This window comes from Nestor notabilis, unplaced genomic scaffold (assembly GCF_000696875.1).
Source record: "Nestor notabilis isolate BGI_N333 unplaced genomic scaffold, ASM69687v1 scaffold7310, whole genome shotgun sequence".
In the NCBI taxonomy this organism is placed as follows: domain Eukaryota; kingdom Metazoa; phylum Chordata; class Aves; order Psittaciformes; family Psittacidae; genus Nestor; species Nestor notabilis.
In genome coordinates this window covers 126,371-141,546 of record NW_009910634.1, presented here as the reverse complement: position 1 = coordinate 141,546, position 15,176 = coordinate 126,371, and the positions used below count along the sequence as shown (strand labels likewise).

At 36.5% G+C, this 15,176-nt stretch overlaps 1 protein-coding gene across 1 annotated transcript in view; it reads left to right on the top strand.

Moving 5' to 3' along the window:
• Window positions 1-15,176, top strand: part of DOCK4 (dedicator of cytokinesis 4) — a gene marked incomplete at its 5' end in the record, with an annotated part of 119,538 nt that overhangs the window by 5,887 nt on the left and 98,475 nt on the right. Inside the window, one exon of the mRNA XM_010011020.1 lies at window positions 13,838-13,963. Within this exon, the coding sequence (XP_010009322.1) occupies window positions 13,838-13,963 (126 nt within the window). The remainder of the gene's footprint in view (window positions 1-13,837; window positions 13,964-15,176) is intronic.

Here is a 15,176-nt window from a genome sequence, read left to right as displayed (position 1 = left end):
GAATGCCGCTTGGAGTACTGAGCATCTAAAAGATAAACTATGAAAGATTATTTACATTGCACACGTGACATTTGTTCCTCTGCTACTACTTACAGCCTGAAAAAGTGCTTACAAGGCTTCAGCAATACGTTCAGATACTTCTGCTGACACCTCATGGAAAATACTGTTGTTACACTACTTTTTTATTTTTTCCTTTGCTGTCTTTTTCTGTAGTAGTATTGAATGGCTCATTCTGGAGCCTCATTAACCTTGTCTGCCACCTTATAGTTGTTAAAAAAAGAGAAAATCTTGCATTACAAGAGAAATGGGTCTTTTCTCTCTCTTAGGAACCATTGTTGGTGTGAGCCAAATGTAGGAAAACTTGAATTTTCAGTTTATATTGCACTTGCCCTTTTCAGATCGCCTTAAAAAGACACAAGAAAGAAAGCACAATAAACAAACAATAGCAAAGATGCTTCAGACTATTCTCTATCTTCCAGGCTTGTTTCCTCTTCAGATTCTGTCCTGTACAGTTTCTTTCAGCTCAGGAGATTTTCACACAGTCTTAAATTTCCAAAAATTATTATCTCCCACTGCTGAAATAGTTTATCAGATAATTCAAAATGTTCCTCAGGGGGAAAAAAAAATCTCCCAGTTTTCTGGGGAAATCTAAAAATGAACTCAAAATGTACTTTCAGTGTCTTTCATGTGAAACATGTATTGCCAGACTACACCATTTTATTTAGCACTTAAGCCCCCACTTCCCCCAAAAGTACTTTTACTACTTCAATTCATTACAGCTCTTAAGTACGGAATCCTCTTGAATCTTATTTTCAGCTTGTGTCTAAAAAGATCAAATCAAGGTGAATGACAATATGGCCCTCAAAGGATCAGGGAAGAATTGTTCATTCCCTTTTTTCTTCTCAGTGGATCCAGGAATGAGAGGATTCAGTCTCATGGATAATTTAGCACCATTTGCTAGAGTGGAAACTGGAATGTGTTTTCTGCATGAATTTCCAGCCTAAGAGGCTAGAGTAGCAGGTAGTGGATCATCTTTGCAGCTCATGTCAGGTATCAGCTTAGTGGAAAACACCACGTTGTCTAGTGTAGGAGATGAAAACAGTGCAAAGACCAAATTGTACAGCCTTTGCTGCATTTAGTAGCGCTGTTATTTCTTACACTGAGTTTGTCATACTTGTAGAACAAATACTATCAAACTCATTTTCACTAATATCTGGAGTGGAGCTGGCTATGAAAACTATTTTTCCTACAATCTTTTCTCTTAGAATTAGAAGCCAGTTACTTCATTTTAAAATGACAAAAGATCTGTGGAAAGAAATATTATTCCTGCATAGACATCACACCTAATGACATCAGTCTTAGATGGAAAATAACACATTTCTATTTCTTTATCTGTAGGAACAGAGAGCAGTGAAATGCATACTACAGATAGTGAAAACTACAGATAGTTACTGGCTTCTCTCAAACCATAGACAATCATCCTTTATCCCATTATGGTATATTTTAGAGTGAAGACTAGCCAAAGTCATTGCTTTTGTATCAAAGCTTGGGCTGCTGTGAAATGTCAGAATCTCCTTGTAAGGTTTGCGGTGTGGGTCATAGTTGCAGATCTTATTCTTTGTATGTGACTGTGAAACTGTACTCTGGACCTTTCTTGGGGCTACACTAAACAAATAGTATTGGATGTGGGCTGCTTTTGTCTTTAGTAAAGGAGGCACTAATATACAAAGTGCTTTGTAAACTGTTACCGATCATATAATAGCTGCTTCATTTGCCTGCAGATTTACTGTGCCACAAACCTGTTGATTTTTAAAATGTTTTGAAGTGCATTTTAGGACAGGGACAAGAGAACATAGCCAAATCTGGTCATCCTTAAACATGATTCTACAAAAAAATAAAAATCTGTGAATGCTATTCCTTTTGGACATGCTTACGCAGCATCACGGATTACTTATTTCTTCTGATTTTTAGTAAGAATTTATCACATGCAACTTTATATTCTTGCTCATAGTACTAATTCTTTTCTTCCCTCTCTCCCCCCCAGTTCTTAAGACTTTCAAAAGACAAAATGATTTTTTTAATGTAGTGCATGATGATGAAAGGAATGTCTAGTAATTGGTGCAGTGCTTTGTGTCTTATGATTTGAGCAGTCCTTTGGGCTCTGAACGTAGAGGGTTCTTGTCCTCAAAAATTGTCTACTTCTGACTATGAGCAAGTTACACGGTTGAACACTGATGGTTCTTACTGTAATCCCTACTTAAATGCCAACAGCATCTTCCAAGTAACTTCTTAGGGACGAGGTCTTCCTGTAGGTACCTAAAGCTAAGGTAACTTTCATTTCTGCCATTGCTTGAAGTTGAGATCGGGTGGAGCTGGAGGCACCCAGGACACTTGCACAGTCAGTGTACAGGTGAGCTACATTGAACTGCTTGGGCACTAGGCTGAAAAAAGGTGCTGGGGATGATTGCTGTGATTCTTGTGCCCATGCTGTTTAAGGGAATATATAAATATATAAATCCAGGTTTACCGTAGAAGTCATTTAACTCCAGTGTTTGAGACATTCTTTGAAGACAGAAAATGTCTTAGTTCAGACTCTGATTTGGAAAAAAAGGATTTCCAGTCTGTCTCACATGTCCCAGATGAGCATGCTAATCACTTGGCTTCTCAGACTTCCCTGCAGCTACTATTCAACTTCGTATACAATCAGACAATATTCATTATGCCATGGGGAAAGTGAAAGTGGCTCTAAAGCCTGCTGAGTAGTGCACAATTTTCCCAAGTGTGATCTGTATTCATGTCCTCTTAGCAAATCCTGTAGTGAAAAATTTAAACCTCCGTCTTGTGTTACATGTGAATATTCTCCCCAGTGAATTATCTTAAAAAAATCATATTAAAAAACTGATGAAAAATGCACTACAACTTCCTCTTTCTTCATCGTCTTTTGAGAAGAAAGGCTGGATAGCTTAGTTTTAAAGGGATGCAAAACATTCTTTTAGCTCCACTTTTTACTTTAGGTTCCTAACATTCTCATGTGTAAGCTTCTGTGTAAATGCCAATTTAGATTCCTTTATAATGAGTCTTGAAAGGCTGCATGTGCCTGATACAGAAATTCTTGAGAGCTGAGACAAGGGTTCACATGCTTTTCACTTGTTACAGTAAAGGGGGTGAAAATCCTTTCAAATCCTACAGAGAATAACTTACTCGTTTAAGAAGTTATCAACATGTCTGTCTGCTTTGTAGCTTTGGACTCTTGCATGGATTCCACGAAAATAGCAAATAGAGTGGGAAGGTCTTTTCCTGTGTCATTATTTTGGAATGCTCTGATAAACTAGACAAGGGTGGTGTAACTTAATTGCATGTTTCTGAACGCAGTGTGGTGTATTCTGTGCTAGCAATGCCAAACTTACATTGCAGCTCTACTGGAAACACTTAATTTTACATTAACTTGAATTGATGGGAGGGCCTTAAGCTTGGAGTAAACACATTCAGGATGGTGGGATTTTGCTTGCCACTCCTGGCTCCAGCGTATTAATTTTTTAGCTGTTGCATAGGAGGTCAAACTACAACTCTTGAAAAATCTGCATAAATCACATCTTCTTCCATACAGTTTAGGTCATAAAAAGCAAAACAAAACAAAACAGAAATTACTTTCTTCTATCTAGTAGTTGGCAGGAATGTGAATTTTTTAATATGGTGAAGGGAAGACCTAAATTGGGAAGCTGTTTTTAAGACAAATTCAGGTTGTGGTTTGATTTGTAAAAGATTAAGTCTGTCAGCCACAAACTGTTAATTTCTTTAAAAGAGTAAGATGCACAAGTAGGTTTTTCAAATGAATAGTTTACTGTCTGTAGTAAAGTCAAAGTTGTTTCCATGTACCTGTGCAAAAATCTGCAGGCAGAGGATCATCCAAGGTGATGCTGCCTAACAAAAGGAACCTGGTCAATGAATGGGCAATTGCATAATGTCCTGATTGAAGCATGGAGGACTCGCAGCCCATATTGTTGATAGATGTTCGCCAAGAATCCTTTCTATGAGGAAAGAGAAACTGTCATCTTAGCGGGCAAAGTTATGAATTAAATCATACAGTAAATGAGGTTGGAAAGGTCCTCAGGAGGTTATGGGGTCCAACACCAGTTCAAAGAGGAACCAACTTCAAAGTGGGATCTAAGTTTTTGAAGTTTGGTGAGGTTGCGCATTCAAAAGGCAAATTTCATTCCACTGCTATCATTTTAATTCAACCAGACCAAAGTAAGTTTCATAAAGAAAACATCATTGGGTTTAGGGAACTGTTGTTACCTCACATGTGCATATTTTTTTCCAACGTACATGTTGGCACTAAATCTCAGTCTAGCTCAGTGGTAGTATAAGACTCAGTCTGAGAAGGCATGAGGTAGAGCAGCCCAAGGTGTGAACTCTTCTGACAAGACACAAGTTCTGGGAAAAGTGTGGCAGCAGAGGTAGTTGGATACAAGGATACAAACAATGGTATGTGCTTTGGGGCAATATATGTCTTCCCACACCTATTTACCTGCATTCAGAAGCCTCTTGGCACTTTCTCCATGGTTACTGTTAAATACTGAGAAATTAAAAAACAAACCAAACAAGCATGTGGAAACCGATATACTTTGTTTCATGTCTTGTTTCACAGAGAGTAAGCTTTGGCTCACAAATTCCTGTATTCAAAGGGGGAAGCCTTTCAGAGACATTATTTACCTTGCAGCGGAGAAATATTAGAAGCCCCATGAAGTGAGGTAGCTGAGGAGCATGATTGTTCCACACTTTGTGTGATGAAAAGCTGCAACAGATAAAATACATCAGGGAATGTGTAGCTCAGTAGAAGTTTACAGAGTGCAGTATTCCTAGGAACATAGCTATGGTAACTTACAGTATTTTCTAGATATAGGAAGTAGTGTGACTATGTTTGCATGACACTACTCCAGCAGTTCACAGCATTATCCCACTCAAGAGTTGTTGCAAGGAGAGCTTCTTCCTGTGAATCATCATGAGACATGCCAGATGGGAAACAAAATATGCGCTCCCTGTGGGAACAGATCTAGTTGTTAGCCACAAAAAAGAAATGTAGGCTCACAGTGGAGAACTGAGTGGAGCAATGGGCTAGTAGAAAATGAGGAATAAGAGCAGGAGTGGTAACGTGTTCTCAACAGAGTAGATAGAGCAGAATGAAGTACCTAAATATTAGGTTACTCCTGAGTGTATGATTAATCACAGAAATTCTCTGATGCTTGTGTTTCCTCAGCAGGGATCACAGATGTCAGTGGTGCTCTGAAATGTGTTTTATATATACACGACTAACATTCAAACAGCAAGTGCATTTGTTTAATTACTCCAGTTTTTATGACATTATAAATTACTATGACAATTTATTAATCTGTCAGTTTCAATCTTCGTCACGTTTTGTGACAAGGAGACTTTGTGACAATGTGTATTCCATTTTGATGTGTTTAAGAATTAGTTGTCACTGAAGGCTGCAATTTGAAATACATTGAAAATAAGAATAGTGCTTGTATGTGCTTCACTAAGTTCGCAATAAATTAAGGCATTCCTTTTTGTTCTCAACAAATGCTAAAGCTGAAAGATTAAATATATAAAGAATTTTGCACATAAATTGTTTTTCAAGATCGTTTGGCCCTGAATGACAACTTTGACATATAAAAAAGCCAGTTTTAGAGCAGATTTTTAGACAAGTATTTGTAGATCTTGTAGTAAAAAGTACTTACTTAAGAACTTTTTGCAAGGTAGATGATATTGTTCTGCAAACTAATATAAAACCATTTTCTCAAATTCAGGAGGCAAATTTTTACCCTAATCTAGCATGTAATATTAATTGTCGTAGTTTTGGAAAGGATATTAATCCTTAAAGTGGCAGACTTTTATAGACCCGTCAGATGTAATTCTGTGCATTTTTGCAACAGTACAACCTTGTATTGTCATTGTTGTGAAAGTTCTGTCTTTACCATACAGACTTAAAAAAATCAAGTTCAAGGTAGATTTTTGGTGTAGTGAGTTATCCTTCATATAGCATGACTTATAGACTGCTGGAGATGACAGCTCTAATAAAGTTAAATGCAAACTGTGGTATTGGGTATTGCTGAAAGGCTTGTTTTTAGAGAAGAATTGAAAATGTGCAGTTCTGATACTGTCAGGGACATCTTATATCCAGTAGAAATTATGACTTGCTGTTCATTTCATTATTGTGATTATAGAATCATGGAATAATTTAGGTTGGAAAAGACTTAAGATCATTGAATCTAACCATTAACCTAACACTACCAAGTCCATCACTAAACCATGTCCCCTAAGTGCCACATCTACCTCCAGGGATGGTGACTCAACCACTTCTCTGCAAACTAATATAAAACCATTTTCTCAAATTCAGGAGGCAAATTTTTACCCTAATCTAGCATGTAATATTAATTGTCGTAGTTTTGGAAAGGATATTAATCCTTAAAGTGGCAGACTTTTATAGACCCGTCAGATGTAATTCTGTGCATTTTTGCAACAGTACAACCTTGTATTGTCATTGTTGTGAAAGTTCTGTCTTTACCATACAGACTTAAAAAAATCAAGTTCAAGGTAGATTTTTGGTGTAGTGAGTTATCCTTCATATAGCATGACTTATAGACTGCTGGAGATGACAGCTCTAATAAAGTTAAATGCAAACTGTGGTATTGGGTATTGCTGAAAGGCTTGTTTTTAGAGAAGAATTGAAAATGTGCAGTTCTGATACTGTCAGGGACATCTTATATCCAGTAGAAATTATGACTTGCTGTTCATTTCATTATTGTGATTATAGAATCATGGAATAATTTAGGTTGGAAAAGACTTAAGATCATTGAATCTAACCATTAACCTAACACTACCAAGTCCATCACTAAACCATGTCCCCTAAGTGCCACATCTACCTCCAGGGATGGTGACTCAACCACTTCCCTGGGCAGCCTGTTCCAAGGCTTGACAACTCTTTCAGTAAAGAAATTTTTGCTAATATCTAAACACCTCCCCTGGCACAACTTGAGGCAACTTCCTCTTGTCCTATTGCTTATTACTTAGGTGAAGAGACTGACCCCCACCTCACTACAACCTCCTTTTAGGTAGTTGTAGACAGTGATAAGGTCCCCCTGAGCCTTCTCTTCTCCAGACTAAACAACCCCAGTTCCCTCAGCTGTTCCTCATCAGAATTATTCTCCAGACCCTTCACCAGCTTCATTGCCCTTCTCTGGACCCGCTCCAGCACATCAATGTCTTTCCTGTAGTAAGGGGCCAAGAACTGAACACAGTATTTGAGGTGCAGCCTCACCAGTGCCAAGTACTCAGGGACGGTCACTTCCCTAGTCCTGCTCCCTATACAATTTCTGTATGGGATTGAAACAGCCCCCAATCTAAACCTGGAATTTCCTAGCTAAGGCTACAGAATGATAATAGCTGACTCATATTTCCATCTTGGAGTTGGTTTATGTCTTAGCAGTGAGGTTTTTATAAGCCTTTTCCAAAATTCATCGTGCTTGTTACTATTAAATAGTGTTGGCTTCATTTAGTTTATCTACTGAAAGAATAGAAAGTCGTAAGACTACTTCAAATGGTAAATTATAGAACATACATGTATGATATTAGCTCCTTCAAGAGTTGCATTTACAAATTCATTACAAATGTTATCTGGGGCTTTATGTTGGTGGGGATTTGTTTTTTTAACGCTTTCTTCAGGTCCCAGTTAAACTGTTTCTGTATTTGAAATAACACATAATTGGAATGGAAATACCTGAATTTCCAATACTATGGTGTGAAACCTGTTTGCATGGCAGAGCTGCTCTTCATAAAGGAGAAAATAATGGGTATTTCTATGGAACCTTTTGTCTATTATTTGCACTAGGAGAAATATAAAACATGTAGGATTATAAAACTGTGTATTTTGTGCACTAACATTCTAGTTACCAAAACAGTGTGCGGAAATGTAAACTAAAAAAAATTAGCAAGGTGATTTATCTTTCCAGTAGAACAATGTAGTGTGGAAATGGATATTGACATGCTGTGTGTATTGTTAATAGAAAGGGGCATCAATGGGCTTATTAAGGTAAGAATTGGAGATATTATTGCTGAAGATCTTTATAGTCTATATAGGGAGGTTAGACTAGATGCTTATGTTAGTCATTCAGTCTTCTGGTCCTTTAACCATCATCCTACGGTGATTCTGACAAGAAGTACGTAAGGCTTTACCATCTCCCCTGTAAAACAATTAGAACCAATTTACTCATGATAATATAATGCTATTTGCTTCTAAGTGTTTATCTTCCACGTGAAGAATTAAAAAACCCCATCTTTCCACACTTAAGGACATTTCTGGCAAAAGCTTTAGGTACAAGAGCTTATTTAATTCATGAGCTCCAAGAAAGTTGTCAACATTTCACAAAGGCTGTTTTTTCTTGCATTCTTTTTTACTACGCTAAAAAGCAGAATTTAAAGCTGAGGAAAAGACAAAGACTTAGGAGTTTCCTTTGATAATTCAAAGTAATCACAATAAAGACTTTAACAAAGGCTGGTGAGGGTTGAATCTACCTCTCTTTTTTTTCCTCTCTGTTCCCAGGCTGTAATTTGTGGGATTTACTACACAGATTTTGCTGTGACAAAATTGCACAAGATTTATACAATTATTCTTCCCAGATCACATTAAATCAATAAATTGTTTGTTTGCCAAATCCAATGTGGAAATCTACTGGTTTTATCTTTGCAGTGGTAATTTGGCCACTTTAAATACTACCAGAAATGGGAACACATATATGTTTTCAGAATAGTTTTGACACCCTTAGGCAGCTTTGTTTGGACAGATGCCGTATTTTATTACCTTTCTTAAAATACAAACAGTGCTGAATAGCATTCTGTCTGAGGTTTTTTCTATCAGCTTCCTGAGCAGCTGCTAGGCATTTTCTTCTTAATATGATCTAGGATTCTCTGCTGCCAGTAGATAGAAGCTGAATATAAATGTTTTCCCCTCCCCCCTAGAAGCTCAAATGCAAATAAATGGTCTGTATGTGAAATGAACAGTTGCCTTTTGCCATAACTAAATGCAGAAATCAGTAATGCAGTATAAAAGCTGTTTTAAGGTGAAATGACAGATCTAACAAAATCTGGAGTGCTTATTCAGCCCACTTGTCAGTTTTCTGTTATTTTCACCTGAATGATAAAAATAATCTGTGGCGGACTACGGTGTGAGTTAATTGTAAGAAATTTCATGTGCTTGCAAAAGAAATAAAAGCAGATCTATGTGCAGTGCCACACAGGGTTTTGTAGTAATATTTTCAAAACTGGAGTAAATAAAGAATAATAGCTAACACAAGAGGGTTTAATTACCACTAGGGAGGTAATTGAAATTTCTTCTGAGGTGACAAAGCTACACTAAATAAAATGTGTCAGTCCTTCAGAGACTGGATACTCCTTTTCATTGTTATGTTTTAGCTCCTAATGTTCTAGAAATCGAAAATCTGTAGTTTTGAAGTTTCAGATAGATTCTGTTTTGCTTTGTCTGTGCACAGCTGTTCCATCAGATGCTCTAATTTTTTCTACAGCTGATAATTTTATTGTGTAGTGCATGAAATGAGATGAGAAGGAACCGATGTTGACATACATCATCAGAGTGGAATAAATTAAACTAAAGGATGTTACCTTTGTTATATGACAGAAAAGTTGTTCATGTTTCCACAGGAGAAATGTTAATGAAATTCCTTTCTATCTCTATACAAAAAGAATATCTCTGCATTCTTTTGATTGGGTTTTCATTGAATGTTGTCTTCATATCTCCTGCGTTGGCTGATGACCAAATTATGTGGAACTCTACTTCACCTTGACCCTGTCTCATTACTGTCTAGAGATTAAACCTTCCTTTCTAGGAACAGTAACATTTCCATCCGTTCATTTCTTCTCCACGGAGCTAGCTTTAATCACGTGTTAAATTCAGTTCAGTGGCTTTCTGGTATGCAAAATCCTAGTTACATTTTGGTGAGGAAGGTGGTGTCTTTCAACTTGTCAGTTCCTTTTCATTCCACTTTGTTTTGCAGTGCGTCTGAGGGAGTCCCTCTGCACTTCACTTGAATGTGCAACTGTCTGAAAATTCTGAATTGCTCTGTGATGTGGCAGTGTGTTTTAAATGATGTTAGTTAACTCTAATTGATAGTCAGGTAACTTGATTTATTATGAGGATACAAACTTTAGTTCCTGGTAAAATGTGAAATATTCCATCTTTTTGAAGTGCCTCTTCCCCTTGACTTTTATTTCAGACACATAGTTCCTCAGTCATGATGGGTGTCTAGAAACTTTGGCAACTGTATTGTATTTTTATATACCACTCAATATGGTGTTGCTGTGGCTTGTAACTGGACACGGGATTTGTGTTTAGCTGACAACAGTCCTCATTACCTATCTGGCTTTGGCTGTCTATAACCCTACTAGACTAAAATAGAACACAGAAGAGTAAAGACGTGTGAGCATAACTGAGGCCTTGAAAGTACTGGCATGGGATGATACTAGAGGCCCCAGACCTATGAACACCTTGGCAGTGGTGAGTTACTGGTCATCAAATATTGTGACCTTGAGAGCAAAATAAAAACAGTTTTAGGGGAAACTAAGAGAACAAAGAACAGATATGTGGTATATATGAAATACATGATGAATGACGATGTAACATGGACTTGCAGACCACTGAAGAAATAACAAGGTGTAAAGCTCATTAACAGACATAAAATTTACTCCAAGAGGAGCCTGGAGAGAGAGTAGGAAGAAACAGGCAACATCCTACTCCTCATGGCAAAGGACTTGGGATGCTTATAACTTGATCACTATAAGCCCCGCTTCCCAGCTTGAAACCATTGACCTTAAGACCCCAGAAGGGCAGTGGAGGGGTGAGCAAGGGGTAGGTATTGGAAACATTGTGTGTATGTATGTCATTTCAACAGTATTTTGTTTGGACTGTGTTAGTATCTTTGTAAGTGGACTAATAATAAGTCTTTGGTTAGACTGTTGCAACTTTCATTAGGACTCAAAATAAGTTCCTGGCTTTGCATATATAGTACATTCCTTTTGCTCATCACAAGGTCCTGAATGTAACAAATACACAGGAATTCAAGCTATCTATTCTGTAATGGGGGTGTCACACCTCACTAACAGTGTGCATCTTCTGGTATTGGGCCCTTAACTCAGGGGGGCCTAACTTCCCTTGCAAAATTAGTGGAGGTTTGAGAGAGCAATCAGAAAACTTAACTTGGGATCATCTTCTTTTCATTGATCATACAAAGTCTGTACCCTTTTACCTTTAGTGTTTTTACCAGATTTATCAGATCTGTTTCTCTTCTTGTCAAGTCCCTTTTCATTGGCAGCTGGATCCTCAATGGCAAGACTGTTAACTTGCAACCTTGGTTTGTAGAGGTTGTTCAGACTTCCTTCCCTTTGGGCATCTTTGTTCTGTTTCCATTCTGGTTTAGTTTCACTCTTTCCTGTCATACTGGACTATTTGCACTGTATAACACTCTTAAGTGTCTTTGCTATCTTTAATCCAGTGTTCTTCATTATTCTGAAGAGTTTATATATATACCATTTATATTCCAAAGATGTATTTAAACTACAGGTAAAGTTACTAAACCATTTTAAAGTGTGTTCAGTGAGAGATTTTCTTGATACTTTTGGATATAAAAAGATGACTCTTCACTTCTAACAATGAATGCTGTGAAATACAGAGATCTAATACCTTTCTTGCCTTGCATGATGAAGTATTTCAAATCCTTGACAGGCAGCTTATTTCTCCAGTTAAAACTGTTTTGACATTGATGACGGTTTTTTACATTTATCTCATTTTTGAGCTGATTTAAGTCCTTCAAGGAAATCTATGAAATTTATACACAAAGAAAACTGTAGTACTAATTGGATTTGAGGTCTTCAACTTTTGTGTAGAAAACACAATAACTTTGCTCAACACCAGGTGGTGTACAGTATCTGATTAACGCTGTTGTGGTTGGTATGATCTGGAACAATGCTTTTTAAGTTTCCAAGGAAACAGTGCAATAGGGGCATATAGGGGTATGAATACACATATGTGTGTATAATGATTTCTTAAAATATAAAAGCAACAATATTGGAGGTAGGCTAAATATCCGTATTTATAAGTGAACTATACTCAGCTTAGCTCTTACCATCCAGCAATGAAGAAATTTTCACCTGCTCTAACAGAGTCTGAATTTTTCCTGTCTGTCAGCTGGCCACAGTGTGGTTTGTTTTCTTGTCTACACCAAAAATAATTGTAATTAATTCTTAAAAGTTGTTAACAGGATAACGACAGAACAAGTTCCTACTACCAAAATAATTAATGTCCATACCATTAAATACAGTCCTTAAAATAGAATAGACTTCACAGTGTTTTTCCTTGTAAGGTTTATGTACTCAGTTGGAGATGTGTAGGTGAGCTGTTTATCATAAGAGAATGGAAGTCTGGTCAGAGTATCACATTCTCTGGAGTTGCCAAAATAATAAAATATAAGTGGAGTCAAGAGGAAAAAGATAGAAGTTGTCATGTAATTATATCTCTGATCTCTTTAGTGCAGTAGCCTGGACTGACAGCACTTAGTACAGACTTTTTAAGCTTTGATTTGAAAATCATCAAACTTCAAGTAAATTTATTCAATTAAATAGTAACGTGGTTGTAGGGGAAATTTCTTCCAAAGCTGAAAGGATCAATGACCTTGTTATTCAGTCTGTGTGCATGTTATTTTTGTAAACTTAGTCTAAAGTTAGTTATGAGTCCTCTGAGTTGTCTGTTTATCTTCAGTTGTTCAGTGTATATGAAGAGTTTGCTCTTGTTTTCTCCTTGATTTGTATGTTGGCATGTGATATGCTGTAGTAGTGTTGAAGGTCAGGTAGATTAGTCTGTACAAACTGTATCATCCTGGCACTTGCCTTATTTTAATAAACAAAAGGTATGCCTGTTGTTTTTGTTAATCTCAGCTGTAATGAAGTGTACTGTTTGTGATTTGTTTGTATACTGCAGATAATTGATGAAGTTATTCTTCCTTGGTTCTAGAGGAATAAATATTGGAAAAATATTATACGGCCACCCTTGCATTTTGTATGTCTTCTAGCAAACATAGGAAAAAACATGATTGATTAAATATGATGAATATTGAAAAAAGGTTGTAATTTCACTCATTATTGTCATTATGAAATTACTCTGCCAAAGTAAAAAATATTTATTATGCTATATTGGTTTATTAGAGTTTGTTTCTTCAGATTTTGGATGAACAAATTGTATAACTTTGTATCAGGTTAAGTGATGCATTGTAATGAGAGTTCCACGTTTCTCCCATAGATAGGGACCATTGCGTTTCCACTTTTTCTTGCATACTGATGAACACAGCATTGTGTTGAAGGAAGTGAAAAATTGAAATGGTAGCAAATATTGCTGATTGATGTTTCTCTGAATTGACATTTTTCTAATTCTTTTTCCAGTTAAGGCCTCGGTCCATCCTCAATTATATTGAGATAATTTTGATCCGATGTGTCATCATACTACAGTTACACATCAGTAATAATTGCTAATGCTTTTTAATAGGTACTTCTTTTTATGGGGGTTTTTGTTTCATGGGTACAAGTCTTTATTGATTTCTGGATATTGATACCCTTCCCAAATACATAAAAAAATTGAGGCGGTTTTGCTTTGTATTACTGAACTTCCACTGAATTTTCTGAGCTCTCAGGAATGTATATATACTTGCAAGTGTATGTAGTTTTTAAGAAGTAGTGATGACTATAATCTCTTTTTTCTTGTTTTTCTTTTAATTTTCAGGCCTGGCCGTTTCTCTTCAATTGCTTCATGGAGACATAGAACAAATTAGGAGAGAGTATACATCCAGGTTTACCCACGGAGTATCCATAACAAGGAAACTAGGTTTTTCCAATATTATAATGCCTGGTAAGTTAAAAATGAAACACTCAATAAGCAGCAAAAGAAAGAACTAATGAGAAATTATTTAATTTTCAGCTTTTGTCCAAATTAGTGCTGTATTCTAAAACTTCTTAAACTCTTTTGGAGAAGATTACAGTAATATCTACAGTTCCATCCCTGAAATTTCTAAAACGTTTAATGGGCTGCTGGAAATTATAAGGAAAATGTCTCTTTAAAGGAAAAGCATATTTGCAAGCAGACTGGTTCGGCATGATTATGGTGCTGTGTTGTTGCTGAGAAATGATGCAGGGAGGAGCTCACATCTTACTGTCAGCTGAGTCCACACACAATGCGTTGACTCGCAAATGTGAATCATCCTCATGACTTGCAGATAGACACTACCTTCTTCTTATAAAGATCTGTCTTTGCATTCCTGTATACCTAAATCAGAAATAAACTAAGGCTCTGAGGCAAGAATAAATAAGCTTCAATACTTCATTAATCAATGAGGTATAAGCAGGCATGTTAAACTCAGTAATGAGACTCAGCTTTAGCTATGGGCATGGATTTCTCTTGAACTTCTTCCTGAAACCTGACAACTGAGAATTCACTCTCATCTTTTTACTGCCAATTAGACATCTGTCCTTCTGCATCTTGATCAGTATTATTAATCACTTAAAACATGCACAGAACTCAACAAAACAGTTTTAGCATTATCATGAAAATACTCTGTTGGTGTGACTGCAATATTTAAAACAATGAAATGTGTGAGTCACATGCCATTTCATTTGGAGGTAGATTATATATATTTGTTTAATGGAAGCATTGAATTGAAATCTTATGGCTTATTAGCTAGGGTTTATTTGTTGTATTACTGTTGGACATGTAATTTGAATCAAATGAGTATTGTAGGTGTTATGGCTGGTAACAGTGGAAGTAGTTTTACTGAGCACACTGTAACTCTCATTAAGAAACCTTTTTACATTTATTTATGATTTAGTGACCTTCTGCTCTGTGTCATCAAATTTTCTAAGGTCTGTAAATAGCTTTTGTATCCCTTCACTTTTCAGTTGTGAAATAACGTGATGTAATAAACTGCAAAAAACATGTTATAGCAGCTACTGGAGGAGTTTCTCAACTTGGTTTCAAAGAATTGTGCACGCTCAGTTTGTCCAATTTTTTATTTTTTAGTTTTTATTTTTTTTATTAAAAAAAATAATATACAGGTTCTGGTGTGCTG